Source organism: Passer montanus, unplaced genomic scaffold (assembly GCF_014805655.1).
Source record: "Passer montanus isolate IOZ18808 unplaced genomic scaffold, ASM1480565v1 scaffold10, whole genome shotgun sequence".
Taxonomy (NCBI): Eukaryota; Metazoa; Chordata; class Aves; order Passeriformes; family Passeridae; genus Passer; species Passer montanus.
In genome coordinates, this window is record NW_024356505.1 from 11396427 (window position 1) to 11423593 (window position 27167).

General features: G+C 40.6%; 1 protein-coding gene across 2 annotated transcripts in view; it reads right to left on the bottom strand.

The window, feature by feature from the left end:
- Positions 1-3103: 3103 nt before the first annotated feature.
- The window catches only part of SNX10 (sorting nexin 10), a 36755-nt gene continuing 12691 nt past the window's right edge, over positions 3104-27167 (bottom strand). For both annotated transcript variants that reach the window (XM_039712513.1, XM_039712506.1), the window contains 6 exons: positions 23954-24009; positions 18661-18747; positions 15635-15735; positions 14953-15051; positions 6915-7130; positions 3104-6475 (listed from right to left, as the gene is read on the bottom strand). In XM_039712513.1, coding sequence (XP_039568447.1) covers positions 6397-6475; positions 6915-7130; positions 14953-15051; positions 15635-15735; positions 18661-18747; positions 23954-23977 — 606 coding nt within the window. In that variant the 5' untranslated portion in view covers positions 23978-24009 and the 3' untranslated portion in view covers positions 3104-6396. The remainder of the gene's footprint in view (positions 6476-6914; positions 7131-14952; positions 15052-15634; positions 15736-18660; positions 18748-23953; positions 24010-27167) is intronic.

Genomic DNA, 27167 nt, shown 5'->3' on the forward strand with positions numbered 1-27167 from the left:
GAAATCAGAGAACGTGCAAATACTTGTAATTACAGTATCCATTTAAACTTTAAAATGTTTTTTTTATTGCTGTTTGAAATAATTCTAAACTCAGACATATGCTGGCACATTTAACATGGAAATTAGATGTGCCTGATCAACATTTTAACAAGAGGAACATTTGGACAAAACCTATAGCTGCAGCAGTACCTGGGTGGTTTGCTGCTCCTGATCATCAGAAAAGCAAAGATAAACTGAGTGAGACAATGGTTAAGTTGGGTGTACTCTCATGAACGATAAATTATTTCCTACCTTTTGGAAAATATGAGATAGTTGACATGTGTCAAGATTTTTAATGTATCAGGAGACAGTAAGACAAAATACATTCTTTGAATGAGAACAATCTAATTGCAATCTATTGCTCTGATTTTTTTGCTTTGTTTTGTTTTTACATCAAGAAGATCAAAGCTATGATCCAGATTACTGGCCCAAATTTAGGACTGAATATATTTCAGTGCCAGGTTTCATAAATTATCCCTACACAATGATGGACATCAAGGCCAACATGTATATAGTCAAAGGTGTACAGAGGATAAGAGACACATACTCCTTATTACCTGTGAGGTTTTTTTTAAATCTGCATTTGACTTTACAGTCTTTGCAAACAATTGTGGTTTTACTGTCCATACACGTTTTATGACTTTTCCCATCTCACAGCAGCAAATGGTGGATCTAAGCAATTGTGAGGAGGAAATGTTCAAGGGCCAAATGGCATAAAGCAAGGAAAAAATGAGAAAAGGAAAAACACTCCTCCATTTCTGCATGGTATTTATCACAAGAGTAGGTAAACACTTAGCATGTAGAAATATGATGAGGCCTCATGAAAACCTTTTAATGCCATTGCCAACAACTGTATTCACTACCAGGGCAGTCATTAACAGGCTGCCAGGAGAGAAAATATAAGCCCCTAGACTGTTTGCATACAGACTGCACTCAATGTTATTACTACCACATCAATGCCAAGAAATGATAATGGGATGAGGGCACTCCCCAGCCAGGCACCACGAAAAACTGAACTGAGAGGTTGTCACAAAGCAGCAGACAAAGGGACTTTTCTTTTTATTGTCTTTGTACTGGGGAACTTAAGGCATATAATGTGCAGTCACCCTTGCCATGGCTGCATGGAGGCCTGTCCTTGTCCTTGGATCACCCTAGGCATCCTTTTCCCTATGAGGGAGGGTGTCACAGTCCAGGCTCTGAGGGTGTCACAGTACCTGTCCTTACAGGTATACCTCCAGTCCTGCCTTCTCCAGGATCATGAACCAAACCCTTCTTTTCCTAAATTGCTCCAGCTCTGGGCAGCCCAGACCCTGTTCCCAGTGCCTCTGACACTGGCTCCTGGGAGGATCCATCTGAAGGTCGTCCCAAGAGGCAGCAAGGCCCATGGTGACAGCACAGACCAGTCTTCCAGGCACTTTCCACCACCCCAGGGCTGCCTTTGTGGCATTTCCATTGCCATGGAGCTGGGAAAAGCCCACTCTGGTGCCTGTGCTGTCCATGATACATCCCTCTTCTCCCTCCCTTGCTCTGCTCCATCCATGAATACATTTCTCGGGGTTTTTTTTCCTCTCTGTATTTTTTTTTCTCTTTCCCATTACCCCTTTAATGCAGAGCAGAGCTGCTGATTACAAAAGAGGCAGTTTGACTTGAGCAATAGGTCTTCTTCACTAATCCTCACTGTCATGGAAATTCCAGCTGCTACAAGAATAAGAGGCTCAATCCATATTTGCCAGCTCTAATATGAAATCTGTCAGGGCCCAAATTAATGAGTTCCAAATTCCTTACATCACGATAACAGGTTAAGACTGGTCAATTAATTACATAAATCCTTCCCGATTCATTGTGCATTTTCAGGCGAGATTGTGTCTTACATAACCGGGTGACACAAGGCCTTTTGGCTCTCGCTGTTCCGCACAAAGGCCTCCATTTACGAGCCACCCAGGCCGCCAAACGCCACACCTGGGCTCTGCGCGGGCCCTAACTGCCTCGGTATAAAAATATAAATAAATTAACTGATAAATAGCAACACGTGCTTTCAAAATGCGGCGGAGCTATGCGGGTCGGTGCTGGGGGGGGCGGGGGCTTCCCCGTGAGGCGGCAGGTGATGCCCCCGCCATACCGGCTGCGCCCATCCCCTGTTTCGCCGGCTGAGGAGCTGCGCGGCTGCGGGAGCAGCTCAGGGATGGGGACAGCCGGTGGGGAGCAGGAAAAGCCAGAAATGACCCAAAACCGCCGGGTCGCCCCCGCGGAGCGCCGCGCCCGCGGAGCGCGCTCCCGGCGCGGGGCCGCGCCCGCTCAGGCAGGGAAGGAGGGAGGCAGGGAAGGAGGGAGGGAGGGAGGCAGGGAAGGAGGCAGGGAGCGCTGCGGCAGCGCGGGCGGCCGCCCCCGCCCCGGCTCCCCCTCCGCCGTTGCCAAGGGCTGCGGTTGCCACGAGTTACCGGATGAAGGCTGGGCGGCCCCGCCGGCCGAGCAGCGGGCGCGGGGCGGAGCGGGGCGGAGAGCGCGGCGGCGCCAGGTAAGGCTCCGGCCGCTCCGCTCCGGGCCCCGGGGCAAGGCAGGGCGGCGCGAGGAGGGGCCGGGCCGGGCACGGCGCAGCGCGGAGCGCGGTCTGGGATGCTGCCGTCCTTTTCCCTTTCCCCGCCGTTGGTTGTTTCGGTGTTTTTCCCCGTCTCCCCGTTTTTGCAGTGCTCCCGGCCGCTCGGCGCTCGTAGCGGCGGCGGAGCCCCGCGCACACGCAGCCACGGCCGCGGCCGCGGAGCAAACACGGGCGCCCGAAGGCCACAGCTCGATTTCTGTTTTGCAAGGCCACTTGAATTCATTTCTAAGGAGGTTTTGTTCCAGAAGGCAAAGAAGCGACTTAACCCGTTATGGTGCATTTTGAACACCGAAGCAGAGAATTATTATGTAATAATTTCCTAAAGCGTTTAGGCCTTTCCTGAAAAGAACCAACCTGAGACTGGAAATTATTATTTACATTTTTGCCACCTGGTAAAAGCTAGGGAAAAAAAGTAAAGCCCCCGGTCCTTAGCCCTGAGCCTAGTCCTGCAATTACAGGGAAACGACATAGGACCATACAAGGTTTATTCTTCTTCTTACCCATACCGTGTATAACAGAGCAAGTCACAAACATTTTTTGTTTTAATGATTCATTGTAATTATATAAAACTTAAATACTAATCAGGAAAACAAATTCAGTATGTCACCTGTCAAAAAAAAAAATACGCGGACACTGAAGTTTGCACTGTTCTACAGCGTGGGATTTAGAATGTAAATTTGGATTTAGAATGTAAATTTCCCTCCATGCTTATAGAAATACAATGCGATGTAAACAACGATTTTCACTCCAAATACACCATCTTTGTGGAGTTTCTTTGCTATTCTTGGTGTAGAAAATATAAAGAAGTAAAAACCCAAACACAACAGTGTGTGTGTGTGTATACACAGTGTGTAAATGTATCCACACATATAGATACCATATATATATGTATACATATATTTATGTATATATACACATATTACAAAAATAAGTGAAGAGTAAATTACACATGGTAAGTCATAAAGTGATTAGGATATTGATATTGAAATAGAGGAAACCTCACTGTCGGGTTTAAACATGAGCTAGAAAGTAGTAACTTGTTTTATTTAATTACTTAAAAGCTTTTAAGAAATCATCATAAAAATGAGGATGTAAAGCTATAAGCAAAAGAGGAAAAAAAGCTTTTGAATGCAATCAGATATAATGTAATCTGATTACTACTTCTAATTTATAAATTAGGTATTATCCTGTTTTTTTTAAAAAAGCAAGCAGGAAATGTCAGCATTGTTCAAAACTTAAAAATGATAATCAAAATACCAGTGACAACTGATCAAACTGTGTGTCATAGTGCTGAAAAATTACCAAATCATTAAAGTAAAAAAAGACATTAAAATTATTTTTTGTTTAACATTTACATTTGTAGAAGTTACATTTAATGTTCCAATGAAACAAAATGCCTTAAAGCCTTTATATGTGATTATATATAGCTGATACATATATGGAGACACTGGAGAGCATGGAGTACTTTCCCTCCCCCATTAGAAGTAAAATTCTAGTAACACCAGCTACGCAAACAACATTCAAAAGATAAATATTTGAACAAATTCCTGTCAAAGCTGAGAGGAAAGTTATAGTAGTCTTAAAATTTTTTAACAGAATGACAAAATAAGAGAATAACAATAGAGCTATTAGAAAACAAATATTTATTTCAGAAACATTTTCATTTGGAAAATACTCGCTGGCGTATTGATAAGCTCCTAGAATTAAACAACACAATTAGCCACAAAGCCTCTCCAAACCTTGTGTTTCTGTAATTTTTGCCAGGTACTGAGGATGTGTTAGTAAGCTAGAACTGTAAAGTGCTTCAAGAGTTTAGCTCAATCTTTTAAAACAAAAGAAAAACCTACATTGTCTTAAATAAAAATGGTAATATTCTTCTCAACAATATTCCAGTTTTTCTTTTTAAACCCTTCCCATCTTTTAAATAAATCTGCTAAACAATTTTTTTGAAATGTGCCATCTTAAAAATAATATAGAAAAAAAATCAAGTAATCAAAATCTCTGACTGGCAGTAACAGCTATTTTTAAGCTGCTTTTAGTGATTACTTGTTGCTTTAATTAAAGTTACCACTTCTACATTAAAAATAGCATTGCTGCTAACTCACATAGAAGCTGAGACGGTGAGTAGATACATTTGTGCAATTCAGTAAGACCGAGCAAAAAGAAACACACATATTTATCTTACAAAGTGCTACCATCAACAAAATACAGTGGCTTAAAGTAGTTACCTAAGAGATGTTATTCTCAGGCTACTAAAACCTGTTTCTAAAATTACACAGATTCCCAGCTGGATGCTTTAAAAGAAAAAAAATATGCCCACACATGTTTATGCTACCCCTTACTAGCTGTCTATTTAATAATCTATTGTTTGTGTAATTCACAGATTTAAAATGCCCCTTCTTTGAAAGTAACCACAGTTTTCATTAAAAAGAAAAGGAAAAAAAAAAAAAAACAAAACCAAAAAAAGGAGCATGTATTTACATCCGTTTCTAGGCTGGTAACTACCACACTGAAGTTAATGGGAGCTTTGCTAGGGTGATCAGACCCCCTAGCTCTTTTTAATAGCAGTTAAATGTCAAATATAAATACAACACCACAGTGAAACATACTCCTTTGACAGGATCTGGGACAAGACACTGCGCAGCTGCTGTGAACAATAAAGAGCAAAACTGACACTTAATCAAAATAAGTGTTGGTGGTTAAGAAGTTGTGTTCAAGCCTGCCTTTTGGTTGTGAAAAAAAGTCAATATTCCAACGTGGTAACTACAGCCACAATGAAATCAGCAGCTCCTGTTGCTCATGGAGAGTGGAGAGGGCCACATCCATGCAGGGTGTTACAGCTATGTGATTATCATCATCTCACAGAGGGGGATACTCCCCACTTCAGCTGCTGAACTAAAACACCTCTACCAGCACCTTCAAACATAGATGCCTAAAGTTAAACACATTGGGTGAAAGCCTGGCCCTAGCGAGGTCAGTGCAAAATTCAGCCGCTGGTTTTCATGGACCTCATCCAGGCTTTTCACTGGGAACAAGTATCCATAATTCCCTGGGAGCTGAGAATCTCCAGCAAGCCTAGAAATGATGTAATTTTTATTTATATTTCTAAACTTCTAAGCAACCACACTCAAGAATTTTTGCCTTCAGTACTTACGCATGATAAAACCAGTCTTTCCATAAACATTACAGAAGGACCAGAGGAAGATGTATTTATATCTCAAATTGTCAGCAGCATATAGTTTGTACGAATGTTGTTTTGCTGATGTTGCTGAGCTACTTTAAAAAGTGAGTACCTTGGTGGGGTGTGTAATTTCATCACCAATGTCAAATGACTTCTAAAGATGAAACTTCTCTGATGCAAATGACTAAAAGATGCTTTGAATATGTTTGATATGATATACCAACTTTTAAGATGAGGAATTAAGCTTTATTTTTCAAATCCAAGACGCACTCACTGAAGGAATTATTTAAGCTGCCACATATGTCAGAAGAGCATGACTTACCCAATACTCAGATTTTTATAGTCACAAAAACATAAATAGGTAGCATGTAGACCTACACCAAGATACATGAAAAAAAATCACCCAAAATATAGTATCAAGGTCTGTTTTGAGTATTTTGTAAGGACATATGGTTGCATTAACAATGGGTCTTTTAGGTACATGTTACCAGACAGCCCTGTTTCTGTGGTACACATAACCAGTAAACAAAGCAGAAACTGCTCTGTACTGTCCTTAAAGGTGCAATACAGGAATGATTTTTCATGATTCTTCAGAAGCTGGGCTTGCTTTACATCCACATGAAATGCTGTCATCACTAGGTCCGAGCCCGGAGGATGAACTGCAGAAAAGGGGAGAGGGGGGAGGAAAAAAAAAAAAAAAGGAGGAAATTGGTTTTCACAACACACTCAAAGCCTGAGTAACAGAGGAGAACTTTAATTATCTCCAGTCACAAAGAGAGACAGGAAATTTGGACTTTTAATTAGCCATTTGGAGTGCAGTTGGATATTTTTTTAGCAAGATAATTTAAACGCGAATAATTCAAGTCTGACTAAATGAAATTCACATAATCAGAATGCAGATAATTGAATTTCTACTGCATTCATTAATTCAGTGTGGAGGTGTGTGTGAAGACTTCTATGATGAGCTGTCACAGCTCAATAAAATCTCAGTCAATTAATTTTTTCATTATCTTAGTATTACATCAACAAAAAAGTGAAGCATGTGCGCGTGTATGTATGGATATATAATCTCAGAAAGTAAGGATATACAGAAATCACCTCTCTGAATCAGAGTCTGCATCGTTTTTTCCTTTTTTTTCCTCTTCATCTTCTATAGGGAAACGTCTGTTCAGAGAGGCGAAACTGAGAATGGCATCAGCAACAGAGAATTTGGTCTGTCCAGAGACACAGGCCTCCATGTCTTCTGGGCTTAGCTGAGTCTGTAGGAAGAGGTGAAGCCTACTATCTGACAGCAATAATGCATCTTGTAGGATCCTGGAAAAGGAAAAAAAGGCAAATGTTTATATATAACCTGCACACACACACACACACACATATATATGTACAGAATGTATACAGAATATGTATATATTCTGAAGTGTTTTCCCAGAACAAATTCTAAATGATGTCCTGCTTTTAAAGTTTTCAGATGAATCCTAAATGAGTAACAGAAGGCAATGAACATATTAAAATGATTAGGTGCGTGTTACTTTCTTATTACATTATTTGGAATTTTAGGTGAGTAAAAACATGAAGCTAATAGTTAGGCACATCTGCTATTAGAATAACTTCAAGGACATTTCTTCCATTTAACCATCTGCTATTACCACATGGATCAATTAATGATTTTTAGGCAGTTAGAGGCATATACTCTTACAAAACTTTGGTCTCTCCCTTTTTTAAAACAGCCAAGCTTTTATAAAAATTACAAGTCACCGATTTGTTTGGTGGAGTAAAGAACTGTGTAAGAGACAAGGGTGTAGGCAGAACAGACTTCATACATGTGCAACATTAGGACTTTGGAATACCTGTCAACAACTGAGCCAACACAGGTCAAAATTATTTACACTGTTGCACTGGTTTTAATTTACTTGCAGATCGTTTTCAGGGACTTTTAAATTTTATTTAATTCCAGCTATTATTTTCAAAAATAGGTTTTAAAATTTGGTTCACATATATTTTAAATTAAGCCTCCAAATAAATTTAGCACAGAGTATTTACTTAAAACACGTGAAAGCAAACAAAATACAATACATTCCAGTAACATAGAAAGTTGTAGAGAGACTTTTCCAAGGCCTGAGAATTGAGGATCATTGTCTCTATTTTTAAAGAAAAGATACACAACTTTTCTTCAACATTTCTTTAAAGAAGGAATTCTTTACTATACAAATCCTAGAATGATTAACAAGAAACTTCTTCAATTTGTGTCTATTGTAATAAAGACGTCAGAGGTTATGACCACGCCAAAGAATGCTCCACATAAAATTATTAAAATATCTTTAAACTTCTCAAAGCTACTCAGACTCAATATTTACTTATTTATACCCGTTTAGGCTACAGTTTTTACCAAAAAAAGTCATTGCTGTGCAAGAGGAAACAAGAGATGACATTAATGTAAGAACTAGTAAGAGCAGGAAGAAATATTGCATTTTAAAGGTACTCTGACTAAAATGAAAAGTGTAACTGATTAGTTCCTTCTCTAGAATAAGATTAATGGTGTGTTTGGACTGTAACATTTTAAACACAAATACGTTCTGAAAACTGTTCTCTAAAGCGGCCAAGATTACAATAACATTTAATAAACACACAAAAGGATTTCTGGCTTCATTCAAGCCCATAAAAATCTGTCAAATTAAAATAAGTAGTAAGAGATCTCTACATGAAACCACGAGATACTTGTGTGCATGCACATTTCACTTGCCTAGGTGAACACGTAGTCTCAACCAAATAACTCTGACACCTTCCAATGAGGAAATGTCTCCAACGCCCCTAATGATCTACCAGGTGTGGGTGAAATTCAGTCTCAGAAAGACCAGATTTTGCTGAAGTTCAAAACAAGCACATTTTCACACACAGAGAAAGCCTTTTTAATCCAGTCTGAATTCTCACCATTTTAATAGCAAATAGACGTCTGTAAAATCAATGTGGGTAATGAATTAATAGTCTTTGTAGTCTAAAGTCCAGCAAAGGCTGTGTAAAATTGGTTCAAAACAGAATTTACAGGTCCACACACCTTGACAGCAACAGCTTCATGATTACAGTTTGAAAAGCCATCATTCAGCAGCCACTAAAAGAGGATTTCAGCCTTGACTCCTGATCAAAACACACATTCCAAACAAAGACAAACATTGCAACAAAAAGCAGAGGTATCATTCCAAACAATAAATCCACTTTTACAATTTATGCAATTGGGAGAGTAAATATTCTACTTCTCTTAAAAAAAACCAAACCAAAACTAAAAACAAAAAGAAGAAAACCAAAAGAAAAATAATGTGCCGCCTGAGTTTCCTGTAGAGTAACTACAGTTACTGTTTTTCCCAGGCACAGTGAGGAGATGCACATTTCTGCAATTCTAACATTTGCGTGTCTAATGCCAAGTAACACAGCAAAAAGCCAAGTCATTAAATTCTTTGAATGGCATTTAGTTTCACAGATTTTCCTCTTGCTGTACCTTCAAAAGTTTCCTGCCAACCAGTGAAAACACGAGTAACTAACTGTTCATGAGATTACACTACACTTACAGCTCTGTTGCTGTTTGAAATGTATTTTATTTTCTTTATAAAATAACGGGTAATCTTTAAAATTGATTTTAGATGGTTTGAGGCATTACACCAGAGAAGTAATGAGCACTAATGTCAATGATATTGGACACAAATTCATTTTAGCTTTATTTCATGTCCAGTACAATTCTGCTAAGCCTTGAACTGCTAAAGCACTGTTATTAACTCGGCAGTAACCTAACACATGGAACAGCAAACAAAAGTGATAAGAGTACAGACTGATCAGGACCTCAAGGCTACTGTCCTTTTTCTGCAGCTATAATTCAATTTCCAATTTTACTTTACATTGGACTCATTATTTCACAGTAATTTTCTTTTCTGCTTCATAGTGCCATCTGGAGGCGAAGGGAGTGAAGAGAAACCAAGGTGCAGAAATGGAAAGATGTTCATAAAGCTAATCACACCCACACTCATATATGTATATGTATGTGTTCACTATGTGTTCACATTGAAATACCCAATGCATTTTGCAAATAATTTAAGACCATCCTGAAAGTAGATATACAAATACCTTTTACCTGGTTTTACCCTTGAAGAATTTCTGTTTTCTCTTAATTAAAAAATAACTGCTGCTTTTCCCACCCCCTCTTAACCAACAGGTTAGACTGCTTTTTAATTGCAAGCTTCAAGCAATCAAAATGTAAAATAAATACGTGTAAGACACCCGTTAGTGTTATGCTTTTCCCTTCAAAATACTCTTTCTTCAAGGGAATACCCACACATTTGTCACCAGATGGTACTAGTAGTATTTAGTACTGCTATAGCAGTTGCTCTCTGAGGGCTTTTGCTGTCCTGGGGGCTCACTGTGTGAAGGGCTTGACATTTAAAAAGTAGACTTGGCTTCAAGGGCTTAAAAAATGAAAATTACAAACCACCACCTAACAAATTAAAAAGGCAGGAGGAAGGGAGGAGCATCAATGCTCGGATGTCTTCACGGAGGCTGGACGCGTGCGCGGTCCCGGCACAGCCGGCAGCGCTCCCAGCGCCGCTTCTGCACTTTCCCTGCAGCCAGTGCCAGGCAGGGCTGTGCTCACAGTGATGGAAATCAGCGCTACCGGGAGAGTCACGGCTCATGGTAATCATTCCTATAAACTGACTGGGCGCATTGAAGAGAACAACAGACCTTCTATGCAAGAAGAACGAAAGGGTAAACCCTGCAAGTCTTGATCCCATCAGTAGTCATTACTTGTCAGAGATTTCACTCCTCTTGGCCAGATTGCTCACATGCATAATGACTACTTATGTGATTAAGGGGGCTGTAAGATAAGGCTCTACATTAGAATTAGAGATAATAAAGTAATTTTTTATTCACAGCCATGTGAATCTTTGTTTGTAAGCTTTCAGTAAATGCTCGTGATCTCTAGACCTTTAAAGAAGCAAGACTGAAAAACATCACAAGCAGAAGAAATAATGTCATTTTTTAGGAAATGCTGGATACTATGTGAGGAATATTTCTCTTTTCCTGTGTTATGGCAAGAATATTTACAAAAGAAATAAGCATGTGTTTTTTGTTATTTGGACAAGGTCCAAAATCTGGTTTTCTTCACCATGATTTTATTATGTATATTATACACTGTTCTGCTGGAGAAAAACAACATATGGCTGAACAGTACAACTTAATCCTAACTAAAGATTTCCTGTATCTACTGTAACCTAATACAATGACAGATGCATACTTGAATGTGTGTGGAAGGTTAACACTCCGATTTTGTTTTCGACAAATTTACTCTGCCCATTTATATCAGCTCACGAGAGCAAGGGAAAAACCCAAGGAGCTGAGAGACGGATGACAGCCTGTACTGTGGTGCCCTCTATTGAGCATCCAGCCTCTCATTCCCAGCCCACACCAAACAAAGCCCCAGTTTCCTCTTTTTAAAAAAAAATGACTGTGCTTCCTCGTTCACTTTTTATATGGGAGGAAATGTTACTGATATTAAGCAACTGTGAAGCAACTGTTGGGTATGTGATAATGTGTGTGGTTAGGAGAAGATTAAGCCACATGTGCCTGCTACACATTATTCTCTCACCAGATAGGAAATAACAGCAAGGCTCCTCTGGAGAGAGGGAACTTGCCCAAGGTGGTTCCACCTGCCCCACAACTGCCAATGCTCCTGCCTGAGCCGGTGGCAGAGGCAAGCTGGCATCCATCCCTTTAGGAGCCAGTCTCCTGCTTTCACATCCCTGAGACAGCACCCAGTGGAGACACCTCCAGAAGAGACCTCTGACCCTGCACCAGCTGCAGCTCATGGGACTGCGGTGGAAAAGGCAAGGAGGTGCCTGACACCAGACGCCTTCAGAAAATGGCTCTGCCTTAGGCAGATGAATTTTAGGTGGCTTCCTCACCCTGGCTCCCAGCAAGCCCAATGCATGGCCCTCTGCAGCAGCAGCACTGTGGATACCCTGTACTCCCTGTGGATCCATGCATTTTGTTTCTCAAAACTCTCAGTGTCTTCTACCCCGTCATAAACAGCATGTCTGAAAAGTAATTGAAGAGTAATCCTTCTCCGTAAATCATGCAAGTTTTTGGGATCCGACTATATTCAATTAAAAAAAAAAGTCATCAACTGAACATTTCATTCAAAATGGCTTTGTTAATTCATTTTCTCATGAGGCAACCCGCTTGATCTTCTCTGAGGGTAATCTAAATCCCAAAGTTAGACCTGCACAGCTACAAATGGATGAAAGCAAAGAGGATCTTGCAGAAACTAAAATTTTAAGATAGTGTTTTAATTTTGATCTCTGGTTTAAGAATAAACTTTTCTGTGAATTCACAGGCATCCTCAAAGGACGAGGATATTTAGTAGTAAAAACACATAATTTTCCTTATTCTTACAAAGTAATTAATAATTGAAAAGGGGCTAGCTGACTTCCGTTAATGCAAATGGCCTCTTGAAATATTAAATTATGCCCAGACAAGAAGTGAGCTTTACAGCTCTTCATCACTCAAGAGATAATAACCTGTAAGACAAGTAGATCTTACCCTGCATTTGTGCAGTAAAACCAAATCAAAACGGGACACCTGTTCCCAGATTTCACCAAAATCTAGTGCTTAACTTCCCAGCTGTTGGCCTAATTCTTACGCTACTGTGCTCAGCACGGAGAGGCTTCACAAAGGCTCTAAGTACACACTGTGCCCTGTGCTAACTTGTCCTGGAGTGGAAAGTGAGGAAGGACAATAGAGCTCTTCAGCCATCCACATACAGGCAATATGGAAGTGCTCCCAGGGCCAGAAGCTGAGCACTAGAGAGCCTCCAGCTGCTCAATCCTGGCTCCTCAGGCACATGGCTCCTGCACAGGCAGGCACTACAGCAATCTGGTCATACAGCACAGGGCACAAACCACGATTTTGAAAGATCTAAAACCCCTCTTCAGAGATGTCTTGGATCCTGCTAACACCTGGGATTCCTGCATCACAGGCAGGCATTTAAAAATGTTACCTGTGAACCTCTCCCCAGACACGTCCACATAGGCTTGAACTGAATTTCTTACCACTGCCACAAAGAAACACCAGTAGGATTGTGAGCTTGTCATTGCTGGGGTGAATGGAGTTCTCTTAGCAGTTTTGGGTTAAGGTCCCCCCTTTCTAATGTATCAGAACGTGCAGCATCCAGACCCAGAGCTTCAGTAAATTCCAGTGTGTGTATTATATGTAATATCTAAGTAACATATGTATATTGTACATATAGAACATACATCTATACAGAATGCATGTGTATATTTTACATTCATATATATATTATACCTATATATTATACCTAGGTATACATATATTTTATACTAACTCTCATTAGGGAGTTCCACAAAATTCAATTTCAGAAGAAGAATCACAACCTTTGGTTCAGCGTCATAAATGGGGGTGGGGGAAGTATCACGGCAGCTGATCCAATAGGAAGATGCCTTCTGTGAGCAGCAGCAGCACAGCGGAGCCAGCCAGCAGAGGGCAATGGCACAGCACATACGGTGCCAGCCCAGTGCATCTCAACACAACCTCTGAAAATTCCTTCCAACTGCTCCCCAGGGCTGAGAGAAAGCTGACACTTTTCTTGCACTCAAGTTTGAACATTTAAATCATTATCTTACAATTGAGTTGCCTCTTTTCCCACTCCTGGACTAACAGCAGCATGATGAAATGCTCCACATGCTGTCATTTTCTGCTGTCATTATTCATTTAAACTACAGTCATCCACCAAACTGGAGCATGAGGATGTCTTTTAAGATAATCTACCTTTCTGTTTTGCCTTTTGAAGTGCAGACAGCAGATGTAAACATTCCTGCTGCTGATATACCTTGTTACCAGACTGGCCTCTTTCAAAATGAGAGTGTTTTTTGAAATGCACTACTCCATTGGGCAGCACAGCTAAGACACAACTGCTCAGACACTGGAACCTGAGCTACCACACTCTTCATATTATCACTGACATGCTTCTAGGAGCACAGCCCTTCCATTTCACTGCTTTTCTTTCCTGAGGTGTAAAAATACCCTCTAATCCTTTTCTGCTTTCTCTTCCCTGTCTCACATGCCTTCAGCCAGTATTTATTGGCTGACCTTTTGGCCACAGATCCTATATAACTGCATGCAGAATATTATTCCTGCAGCAGTTAGCTGTCCCTGCCTTCAGCTGCTAAGCCTAACAAATATACCTCGGGACCAATGATTTGTTGTCTGTTAGGGAGGCTTATAATACACTGACTGGAAAGAAGATGAATAGCCTCTACTTGCAGTGTTTCACCGTGCCCTTACCCCGAGCAGCAGCTAAAGACAGCCAGAGGCACACACAGCTCCTCCTCCAGCAGCTGTGAGCAGCCTGCTCTCACACCAGCAGTGCCAGGGCACAAGTATGGCACAGAAAAAGCAGAAAATAACCCCAAAAGGAGCTCAGCCTCTGCAGAAGGTGAAGTGGTCATAGCAGTGGGATTGAGAGATGTGGTACTGGAACTCATACGCTACTCCCTTGAAATGCAGGTCAGGGTCTAGCTAAACATGATGAATGATTTTATACAGATTGCAGCTGCACTGAAAATGGTCACAGCTGCTAGAGCTTGCTTATGCTAGTGGGATTGGTAAACAAAGCAATTTGCATTATAGGAAAGCTCTATGTTAGGAGATCTCACTAGAGAATTCTCCCAGGCTCACAGGGGTTTAGCCCACAGAGACACTGATTTTCCATAAACATAAAGGGGGGGCTTTCTTTGTACAAGAATAGCCAGCTCCTTACTGAAAGCTAGAAATAGACATCACAGTGAAAGATCTCCCAAACTTAGTATGCAATTGCAAAGTGATTTAAATTTAAGCCTATTATCTATAATCAGTGCAATGAAACACAATGGAAGAGAGCCAGCTGAAGCCTCCTTCTAACCAACCAATAGAGCTGAAGTCACGTGTATGAATTATGACAGTGCAAGTAAAAAATATAACTAAATGTGTAGCATGTACAGATGACCACATGGTGGCTCTCAAGTACCAGAGATGAGCTATTTTAAACCAGAAATTGATGACCTCATAAAAATTCCAACACCTCTGGATAGGCTGTACTCACTTTTCCAGGAATTCTTGCAGACCCTGACGGCGATGGTCCACGTGATTAGGATTGTTCATGTTGAAAAAGGGAGTTTTGGATGGCAGTTCAGGTAGCTGTCTTTATAAACAGGAAAAAAATACACAGTTAAAACCAAATGTGGAACAGCAGAGAAAAATGCAGAAAGCAAACGCCAACCCCAAGCATGTGAAAATCATGGGTTATGTTCCAGAAGCTCTTGGAATCAATTTGGGAACACAAGATTGAGAAACTGAAGGGCTTCTCACACACCTCAAAGGGGAAAAATAAATTAATCTGACTTTTCTGGTCCAATTGTTAAGCCTGCATCCAGGTCCGGCTGGGTCTCTATAGTGCATGCAAGACCTAAACACATAGAAGAACAAAGAGGAGGTACAAACACCTACACTAGATTGTTATTTCTGCTACTCATGCATAGCTAAAGAAAATACAGATCAAGCCTCTTACAAATTAGAGGGGGATTCACCAAAAAAAGGCTGTAAGTACAAACCACATTCTTCTGAGTTTAAAGCACATAAAATGCATTCTACAGAATAAACTTGTGCTAGTAAGAAACACAGGATACTTTCAAGATCTGATTTCTGTAGTTCTCTGCATTAGGATGAAACAATCCGTCCCTCCATGACTGACAGGTTATTAAACAGCCACATATAAAGTTGCTCACATAAGCACTGCATTGCTCTGAAGCCTCTGCCGCAGCCAAACAAATTCTCGATAGCGTCGTCTAACACAGGATGTTTTCCTTGTAAAGCATATACTGTTTGTCTGTTGGGAAATAAAAACACGTTTAATTTGCAAATCAGCTTAAGCTAAAGCGCAGGCATGGTATTAGCAACACATCCAAAATGTTATACTAATGCCCGAGACACCAATGGAAAGCTTGACATTGATTCAGTTTATGTTAAGGACTTGTGCTTTACCTCAGACAGGACTGGTGACAGTTTCTATTGCTTCTCAGGGAAATATTTTTCATTGCTTTCTTTTTAAAAGCATGAGATCTGGATTACAGTACAACTTACAGAAGCAGGAAAAGAGACCTCAGAAAAAAGTTTCAGTAGATAATGCCAATCTTTGCAGGGGAAAAATATTCTAATTATTCTAGTCACAATCCTGCAAACAGGTACACACAGTTTTTCCAGTGTGTGGTCCCAAATTAAATCAAACCAAAGAAACCAATGCGGCTGCTCTCTGCAAGTAGCAGCATTTGGAAATTTTCCCACAGAACACTATTAGTTCACTAGGAAAACGCCAATTCATCAAAAGAGAAACACTTTGTGGAAATTAAATACTTTTGCCAAATTTTCCCACGGAGCATACATTTAAATTAAATCCCATATACCAGACAGGACTGCATTAGCAAACTGCCTGCAGTCCAGCCCACCCTCCCTGCCTGCCAGGAGCCGTAAGTCCAGCCAGCCACAAGATGCAGACTGCAGAGAGCACAAAGACGTCAGCCTCCTGGAACAGAGGAGCACACCCAGGATACCGCACAGCTTAAGAAGATAAATGCTCTAAGAGCTGGGTAGAAGGGGAACTCAGCTGGCCTAAAAGCCAGGCAGACACAATACTTGGAGTCCACTGAGAAGTCTGGATGGTAGGACTGACCTAGGGACTTGGTCTCCTAAAGCCCTGCATTGTGGTGGCAGGAAAGTGAGTTGATGCTTGATAGCTTCAGAGATGCCGAGTGATGGATGATATATCACTGTATGCTGGCTTTGGCTGGGGGAGAGTTAACTTCCTTCACAGCAGTTGGGGCTGTGTTTTGGATCTGTGCTGGTAACACAGGGATGTTTTAGTTACTGCTGAGCCCTGCTTGCACAGAGGCATGTCTTTTCTGCTCCTCACCCCAGCCCACCAGTAAGCAGGCTGGGGGTGATGGGAAACTGGGAGGAAACACAGCTGGGACAGCTGATCCCAACTGACCAAAGAGATATTCCATACCATATGGCATCATGCTCAGCAACAAACTAGGGTGGAGGTTGGCTGGGGACAGCAACTGAGAGACTGGCTGAGCATGGGTTATCTGGCGCTGAGCATATGTTTTCGTTTGCATCACTCGTCTTCCTACAGTTTTATCTATTTTTCTTTTCAAATTTTCTTTATTAATGTTGTTATTATTACTATTTAATATTATTATTAATGTTATTACTACATCTTGGTTATTAAACCGTTCTTATCTCAACCCATGAGTTTTCTCTCTATCTCCCCAATTCCGGTGGAGGTTGGCTGGGGACAGCCACTGAGCATGGGTTATCTGGCGCTTGTTTTTGTTTGCATCACTCGTCTTTCTACAGTTTTATCTATTTTTCTCTTCAAATTTTCTTTATTAGTGTTGTTATTATTAATATTTAATATGATTATTAATGTTATTACTACATCTTGATTATTAAACTGTTCTTATCTCAACCCATGAGTTTTCTCTCTATCTCCCCAATTCTCCTCCCTCCATCCTGCTGGTGGGGCAGAGGGGAAGTGAGCAAGCAGCTGTGTGGTGCTTAGCTGATGGCTGGAGCTGAATGAAGACACACTGGGTCTAAACAACGTCTCCCCAACTCAGCAGTCATTCAGAAAACCTTAATACACTTTTATTCAGAGGCACTGATGTCTGTGAAACAGTAATACAGCACCCATCCTACCAAATCTACAGAATTTCTATTTACCAGAAATGAAAAATATGATTACTTTGGAAGTGGTACTGAAGCACATTGCAAATTAAAAAGTTTCACAACTCTGACTGCCTTCTATTTACCAGAAATAGAAAATTTGATGAAATGAAAAATATGATTACTTTGGAGGTGGTACTGAAGCACATTGCAAATTAAAAAGTTTCACAACTCTGACTGCCACACAGGAGAGAAGTACTTATCACACAGACATTTAATAAGTCATCATTTGACTGCTTGCTCTCATACACTAACTGCTGAACTCTTCCACACAATAAGTAAATGCTTTTGGTCTTGTGCCAACAATTAATCATGTAACTTGGTGCTCTCCAATACCTTTGTTTTACACTGAAATTAAAATCCTTGGATCTAGATTTGAAAAATTAGGATAATGCCTTCCATACGTCATCCACCAAAGAACAATCAAGAAAACAAAATTATGTATAGGACAGATTTATGGCACAAAAGCACCATAATGCCAAGTGCATTCCCATTAACATATGGTGGACTACAATCACAAACCCAAACTTTACACATGCAAGCACCACTAAATTAGCATAATATGAATATCAAGGTACAACCACATTGAAAACAACCACATTGCAGCAACCACTAACCTGGCAAAAAAAACAGAGGAGAATTTAAAGTACAAATAACCAGATAATTACTTGAAAAGGAAGTTATTTTCCCATGAATACCTGAACATCAACATTCTTCTACGACGGTAAGATATCACTGACTGTAACAGTCTTCTAGTCAATAAGTAAAGCTAAGGATTGTCTGTTGCAAGACACTGTGGAGTGCACATGTGAACACATTAGGCTCAACCCCAGCTCTGCCAGACCTATGAAATGGCCATTGGCAAACCCACTTTACCTGTTCCACTGCATCCCAGCTGTTAAAAAGAGAATAATAGCCTCCAGCATCTGAGAAGCAGAAATTCCATTTATATCCCAAAGACAACCCTGGCTTGGACAGAAACAGCAATAAGAGCCCGAAGAATCTGTTCTCATATCTTCATACTTACATGAATAAATATCTCATAGTCTATGTAAGAATGCCATGAGTCTTCTTTCTGTATCCTGGGGTCTCGCACCAAGACAGTTACAAATTCCTGTATGTGCATAATAAAAATCAAGCAATTAATTTCAGAAGACAAAGGCAGCCTTAAAGACTCTCTTGACTGTTCTGCTGTTCCACAAACTACTGAGTCAGATTAAAAGCTGAACTGCTGTTTTATTGAATTTTGCAACCCTATAAATGGAGAAGCATAAAGCAATGAATCATCTGAGCTACACCACATGTCTGGGAAAGTCCCTGCCAAATTGCTAGCTGAAAAGGAATATTTCAGATTAAGTAACACTGTGAAAAGTCATACATGTTTCATGCATGGGAGACGAGATCTTGGCAGCAACAATCTGAAAATCTAACATTCAAAGTCACCCATGTAAAGGAGGAGGCAGGTATTTCAGGCTTTTCCTACATTTTTAATCAACACTGACAAAGAACGCAACTGCAGATGCAGCACTGGGGCATTTCTGTTCCATCAACCTGCCCAAGCAACACAGCTACACTGCAGAGCAAAATTCCCCATTTTGAAGGGACAATCATATACAGTATTTGTTGTAGAAGTTGTCATATCTAGCTTACTTCCTTGTGACTTCTACATTTATATAATTTAGAAGGATCCCAAAAAAGAGAGAGAGAGAGAGAGAGAGAGGGCCTCTGTAATGTAACACTAATGGGAACTGGAAGAGACTGAAGAATTAAATGTTTCTCAATACTCTCAGCTAATGATCAAGATTTTGTTGTAGAAAAACAACACCAAACCAACCCCCAAATCCTGATAAATCTGTATATTCATGCTAGGATGGAAACTATTCCTTTAAAATACAAAGTTCAGAAGTGTGCTTAAATACCTGCTACTTCTGGAGCACATGTAGAGGCTGCCCTATTCCAACTGCTTAAATAAGCTATTCACCCCAAAAGCTAAGCCAACCACTTAGCAAAGACTTAAAGAAAAGTGTATCACTTTAAGCTGTAGATATATTCCCCCTGAGAGAAAGGCACTGCACAAGATCTCCAGGTACAGGAATCAACTGTAGGAGGAATGAGAGTGTCTCTGGTAAAAAAAAAAAAAACAACATGCTTTTTTTAGTGCATATTTGCATAAATCAAGAAATCTTGAACTAGAAAGCTCTCAAACTGTGTCTTCCTATGTCCAAACCAAAGACATCAGAAATAAAAGCTTTACTCTTCAGCCAAGTATTCTCCCCTAACACACACTTGCATGTACCACCACTGACAACCTTCAGTAGACTGACAGGAGAACAGCAACCTTGAAGGGTAAAGATACACCTTTTCTTGAACAGCCATTGCACTCTGTAGTAGCAGGGAGACATTCAACGTCTGGATTAAATAATTTTCCTCCCTGATTTCCAGGCGTTACGGAGATGGGGAGCTGTGGCTCGATGGCTGGACACAGCTTTTGGTTTTACGTCACTTAGCCCAGCCCCTGGTCCCAGAGGTGTTTTCTGTATAACTGGTGGCTACCCTTCTGGTGAGTATCATAAACACCTCCTGCCCCTCTGCTGCTTCTTTCATCTCTGAAGAGCACCAGAGGGCCAATCCTCCCCTGCAGCTTTTTAACCCCATGCCAGCATGACACAAGAGGAACAAATGATCAGAGCTTTAATCATTTCTACCAGCTGAGGGTCATGCCTTTACTTTTACAAAAACACTAGTAGGACATATGAGGAAGTTACTTCTGCTCCAGAGAAGATATTCAGCAATGTGCTAAACACAGGAGAGGACACCATTTTTGGGTTTTCTCCACCTGCCTCACGGTCTATAATATTTACCATACATAGGTAGGTAGGTAGGTAGATAAATAGAGCAGACTTTCAGAACCACTGTACCATCTTTTTACATCGCAAGTTTTTGTCTTCCCCAAATTCCTACTTCCCTGTGTCCCAATCTTCTCCAAAGCTGCAACCACTTCTCAACATACTTTCTTTCCTTTGTTGAGCACTAAATGCATCAGTCCTGCAAGTGGAAGAAAAGAAATTATGCTAAGAAGCTTTCAACAGGACACTGTATTCATCTTCCCTTCAACTGCTGCAGCACAGGAATCACAACCTCAGGCAGCCTATTTATAACCTGACCTCAGTCTCCTTCTTCTCATCTACTGCTCTATCAGCTTCTTGTTAACTTCCCTTTAGTCCAGGTTCCCCAAATTACTCCATTTCCAAATAACCTTCCACAACCTTCTCCTTTGTACAGAATCAAAACAGTCTTTAAAGTAAAATACTTCTTTCAAACCTTTATAGTACCAAAGTATTGTGACTAAAAGTTGCTAATGGATATGCTGTTGGTTAGCTATGACTTACCTTGCAAATCATTCCAGACAACAAGATTTGCATTGGAAAACTTCTGTACACTTTTAACTTGCAATTAACTAGTCACTGAGTTTCAACAAGGAGGCAGTTAAAACCCTTCAGACTCTACCTACCAAAGAAATGAGACCTGCTCTATATGCCATGGCAGGAAGTGTCTAAGAAGTAAAGAACTGAGCCAAAAGTAAAAATGATGTGCAGAACAGCAGAGCACCTCAGCAAAATGCAGCCCTCAGACACAGTCACTGTCAGCTTTGATTTGAAACACTAGGATTTCAACAGAAGACTGGGTGTTCCTTTTTTCCCCCCCTTATTTACCGAAAAAATGACAACACTGAGTCTAGAATGAAGCAAGATAAAAAGTAAGCAACTAGAAATGAAAACTAAAAATGTACAGCCTTTCTCAAGATTTAAGGTTACTTCCCCTATTCATCTCTTGAATTCAGGAAGTGTTATTCCCAGTACAGATTTTGCTGGTCTGAAATACTGGCATTGCACAGGTAGACTGTTCCTTCCCTTGACCTTTAAGTCTTCTCCAGCATACAAGATCCCACTGGGAAAACAGCACTGCTTCTAATCAAAGCAGACCTAACCACCCAGTATAAGTGATGATCCACTGCCAGAAAAGTTGCCTGTACTTTTGCATCCCTAGAATAAAGATGAGTATTCACATAAGAGACTATGTTATGGTACAAGCAGAGTTAGGTGGCAAAATACTCAGTTCTCTATGAGAATAGTGTTATATGCTCAGTCCATCCTGCATTCACTGGTCACAAACAATCAGGAGATTACAGCAATACTGGGTAATAACTGCCTTCTCTTCTCTCTGTGCTCCACTCCCTCCCCATTTTGTTGTAAAACTGAGCATACTCTCAATAGATATGTCTGTTCTCAAGCAATGCACTGTCCACCTGGGGGAGGTGACGCTGACCTCTCCCTCCCACAGACCACTTGAAGACTAAATCATCTGTCACAAAACTGTATTGCAGTCCAGCTGTACAACGTGGGAGACTCAGTACAAAGACAGCCAAGGTTTCAGGGACTTTTTACTTTTGCCAGCTGCAATCCTGTACAAGGTGTCTTCCTCCCCTTCCCAGTGCTGCTTGGTTTTTCCAGAACTGCAGATCTATCTAGCTATTATATCACACTATACATATTTCAGTTGTGGCTTTTTTTTTGTTTTTGTTTTTTGTTTTGTTTTGTTTTGGGGTTTTGGGGATCCTTTTGAGTTGTATTGTTGGGTTTTGTTTGAGTGGCACAATACATGATTCATATATCAATGCATTCAAGAATATGTGTCCTGTAATGCTTCTGTAATGCTTCAGAGCATTAATTCTCTCAAAATCAAAATTTGCTGATGACAGTTAAAAGCGTCCAGGCTTGGGCAAGAAGGCCTCTTGCACTGGGAACAGTATATACTCAAGGGAAAGGTACTGAATGATGTGACACCTCCATTTATTCCTTCTCTCTGGAAACTGCAATATTCAGAGGCAAACAATTTTCTGTCCAAACTGCTGAAGCTATAGCTTTGATATGGATCGCAGCAGACATGCTGACCTAAACATCCTCATGAATATTCAGAATCTTCAAATCTGCCCCAAAAGCAGTCAGAACTACTTAACAAGCAGGAATTGCAGAGCAGTTTCTCTGGCTGGGTGTGCCTTTTAATTCCTGACTAAACCAGCCAGTTTAAGCATAGCACTGGTGGTGTTTTGCTACCCTGTCCTCACGGCCAGGAGCAGTCCAAGTAGATAGGGTCACACATAAATGACAAAATGGCCAAAGTGACACCCAAACCTGGACTACATCTACTCCCTCATGGTTACAGACCTGTGCAAAGAACGTGAGTGTTGACAGGAGACTGCAAGGACAGCGCTGAGGTCACATAGACACAAGCATGGAAAAACAAAATGTTCCATTTTGGATCTGCCTCTAAAGGAAAAACAACCCATAAAGGCAGCTGAAGCAAACACAATAAATCTTTCTCTTTTAATTTTTCATTTCTTTTTTTCTTCCCCTTCTCTCTTTTCTTTTGTTGGATATATTTCTGCATAATGCAATGGATTCCTCAGAGAAAAAGGTAAGGCAGAAGCCTTCCTACATAGAATTTGACCAGAAAAAATGTGGCTTTCTCAGAAATCTCTTAACATTTTCCTACTAAGAAAATAGGAAATCTGACATGGAAACATCTATTTTTAATATGACGGAAAAATCTACCACAGTAAGGAGAAATAAAAACAATCTCACATTGGTTGATTAGTTGTATTAATCATTTCAGCTGCATTTTAATTCAAATGTCTGTGCTCAAGACTGTACCAGGTGATGAGCTTGTGCTCCTATTACACATGTGATTAGTCAATAACCCTTGAAGAGTAATTTTCCACAAAGAAAAATACCATATCCCATCAGGCTGCCTGTTAGTAAAAGGATCAGCCACAAAGGACATGGGACTTTTCATGCTGTGGGTGTTGGCACTCCATGCATGCTGTGTAGTAAGGCTGATAAGAAACTAAGAGCTAAGACAAAATAATTTGTTGAAACTTTTAATGTTCATTGGACTGAGCAGAAGAGAACATGCCAGTGGGATTCTTGTGGTCCATGCAGCTGGTAATCAGAGTTCAGACCCAGATCCAAGTATTAGCCCTATAAAATATCTAAAACTGATAAAAAAAGACTCCATCCAAATCCTTCTCTCCTGTCTCAGTGCCTGAGCCCTTTATGCACAGTCACTTACTCTGAATGAATATCTGATTCTTCTATCAGACTTTAACAGAAGGAACTGGCACTGCATCATTCCAGCATATTCTGTATCCTGGCAACTAAAAGTATGAAGAATACAACCAGTCTTCCCTGATCCATGCGAATCATAATGAAATTCAATCCATAACTTGAATCCATTTTTATTAAAGCTTAGATACCACTTACCTGTTTTTCATGTTTTGGCGTCATCTTCACTGGTTTGTAGTAAAAAAAAAATTAACCTGAAAAAAAACAAAACAGAATAGACATCAGATTGGTATTTAGTAATTATTTAAAGGTCATTATCACTTTTGCCCTTTATAAATAGACAGTGGAAAAAGCCAGGCTTAGTGCCATATATGGCAGAAAACGCATTGCATTACCTCTATCACAGAATTTATTCATTTTTTAAATAATCCCTTTTTAGAAGCACTGGGCTAGTCCCCTTCTCTATATATGTGTCATACTTGACAGTCCAGTTCATCTCTGGAAGTCAGTGCTTTTCTTTTCTGCTCCAAGAGCCATCTCAGGGTTCATCCTTGCACCCACCTCCCAAGAGCTCCCAAGAGCTCAGCCAGCACTCCCAGTGCACAAACACAGCCGAGGCAGTGCTGCCTGTGCCTCACCCCAGGTACCCAAGAACGAGTCTGCGGGACTGCAGCTGAGGTCCAGAGACCCCAAAACATCTGAGTCAAAAGAATCAAATGCCCATCTCAACCATCTTCCTGAAACTCAAAGAACTGGAGCTGCAAACTGCTTGGATCCTTCAGGAGAGCTAAAACTCAGGCTAAATTTCACAGCATTAGTGTTTACAAACCTCCATGTAGGGGAGGATATAATCACACCAAATCAAAACATCCTGTCATTAACTTACATTTTAAATCTACTCTCTCACCGAAAATCCCAACAAATTTTTACCTGTGTCTGCAGTCCAATAAACTGGACAGTTTGCTCAGAACAGGTACCCACATGGGAAGGGCAGGACAGCTTTATTTACTTGCCAGCTTATATACACACCACCTCCTGTTTAGTGATACAGAGCTTGAACCTGCTCTTGCTATTATACAACTAAATATTCATGTCAAGCCCAGCCAAGGAGTGCTGAACACCCCACCCCTGCCCAATGCCTCTTACAAACATTTGAAATTACAGGCTCCACCCATTTTAATAAAACTGGGCACAAAGATAAGCACACATACATTTCTTAGACCAGGAAATTATCCTGAAACAAACACTTTGTTGTCAAATTTCTATAGGGTCAGTCATATCAACGTAGGATACTCTGTTTCCAAATAAAAATGACCATACATAAGACTTCATCCTAAAGGGTGCCATTGTACAGTTCCCATCTCCATAAAGATAAGGCCATCATTTCACTTCTATAGCTAGAATGGTACTGATAAAGTAGGAATATAAAAAACACACTCAAATACTCTTTTTTATAAAAACCCTCTATTTATATATGCTTAACTAGCATGTATGTTTCAAGCTGAAGTTATAGAAGAGCACTCAAACACTTGCTGCACAGGCTCAGCAGTGTCAAGCATCTGTGCAAGGTGGGGGTAAAAATTTGGCTCACTGGTGCTAACTGCTGCTAATGAAAAAGTGTATTAGAAACTTACCTTTTAGGGAGACAATTGGCTTTTTACTTCACAGGAGAGCAGAAAAACACATCACAGATCTTTAATGGAATTGCATAATCATTTAAGCTGTCTCCAAGATCAGCAAGTCCAACCTTTGACTGACCAGCACCTTGCCCACTAGACCATGGCACTAAAGCCCACATATAGCTGTTTCCTGAACACCTCCATGGTGTCTCTACCATCACCCTGGCCAGTCTATTCCAATGCTTAACAGCCCTTTCTGTAAAGAAATTCTTCCTGAGATCCGACCAGAATCGCCCTTGGCACAGCTTGAGTCCATGTCCCCATCCACTGTCACTGGTTGCCTGGAGAACAGGCTGATCCCCAGGCAGCTACAGCCTCCTTTCAGGCTTTTGTAGAGAGCAATAAGGCCTGCCCTGAGCCTCCTCTTCTCCAGGCTGAACACCCCCAGCTCCCTGAGCTGCCCCTCACAGGACTCAGTCTCCAGACCCTTCCCAGCTCCACTGCCCTTCTCTGGGCTGGCTCCAGCACCTCAATGTCCTTCACAAGTGAGGGACACAGAACTGGACACAGGACTCCAGGTGCAGCCTCACATGTGCTGAGTACAGACTGAAAAAACAACTATGTTGGGCTTGGTCTGTTTGAAGAAGATTCTTTCTGCTATCTCTCCCCACTGAGTATAGCTGTAAATCTATATAGCTTGAGGTAACTTCCCCCTGCCCCTTTCTGATCTGGTTGAACGTGCTGTGGCATTTTTTCAAAATGGCAATTAAATTTTATTTTTCCAGTTATGTATCTTTATTCCATCACATTCTGCAGTGCGTTTCTCTCCTGCCTCTAAGCTGATTTAAGTGAGAAAATATGCAAGCCCAAAATATCTCATTCCTAACACTGTTAGCGAATGACAAGGTTGAAATAGCATGTTTCATTTTGTCATCTGTTTTTCTAATGACTGAGTTATGTGTTGGTGCAGGTTAGCAAGAACACCTTAAATTCCAACTAACCAGAAATTTTAAATATTTAATGGCAAAAAATTAATATTTCAACACCAAAAAGCTTCCTAAAATATTTAAAATACATCCATTTATCATCAAGTAATTTGGAAAAAAAAGAAAAAATCAATAATGGAAACACAAGCCCCCTAAAGCTGCCTTTTTTTTACTGATTTCAGTGAGATTGCCCAGTCATGCTGCAGCCACTATATGCACTGAATGCAATATTCTGTCTGGTAGCAAGATATATATTTGGGGGCGTCTGTAACACATAGAGAAGCCAGTGAAGCAGAACGCACAGTGAAGCTAGTGAAATTTCTGCTTAAGAAGTTATCTTTGTATCTTGAGAAAAAACTACCCAAAATACCAGTGATGGAGAAAAACAGCCACCAGAAGACAAACAGAAGGCTTTTGGTCTTTTTAGTCTAAGCAAAATTTCCTCTGACAGGGAAATGAACAAGTGCTGGGAAACGGAATCAAAAAAGCCAGTGGTCAGTCTGTAGTTTTGATAAAACACTCTCTGTTGAGACTGGGAAACCCCCCCACACTGCTTTGATTACGTTTTTGTTCTCCTTCTGATCCATTATCAGTCTGAAGACTTCTTTTTTCTTTTATTAGTTTCATATACTATATCAACTGCTCCTTGCAGTACATATTTTTTATGGTTCTTAATTGCATAACCAACAAAACTGCCAGGGAACAGCTCCACAACTGCTAACAACAGCCACTCAAAAGCAAAAAGATTACGTAGGATGAATTGCCATACTTCCCGTGCCTGAAAAAGAACCAGGAAGAAGAGGGAGG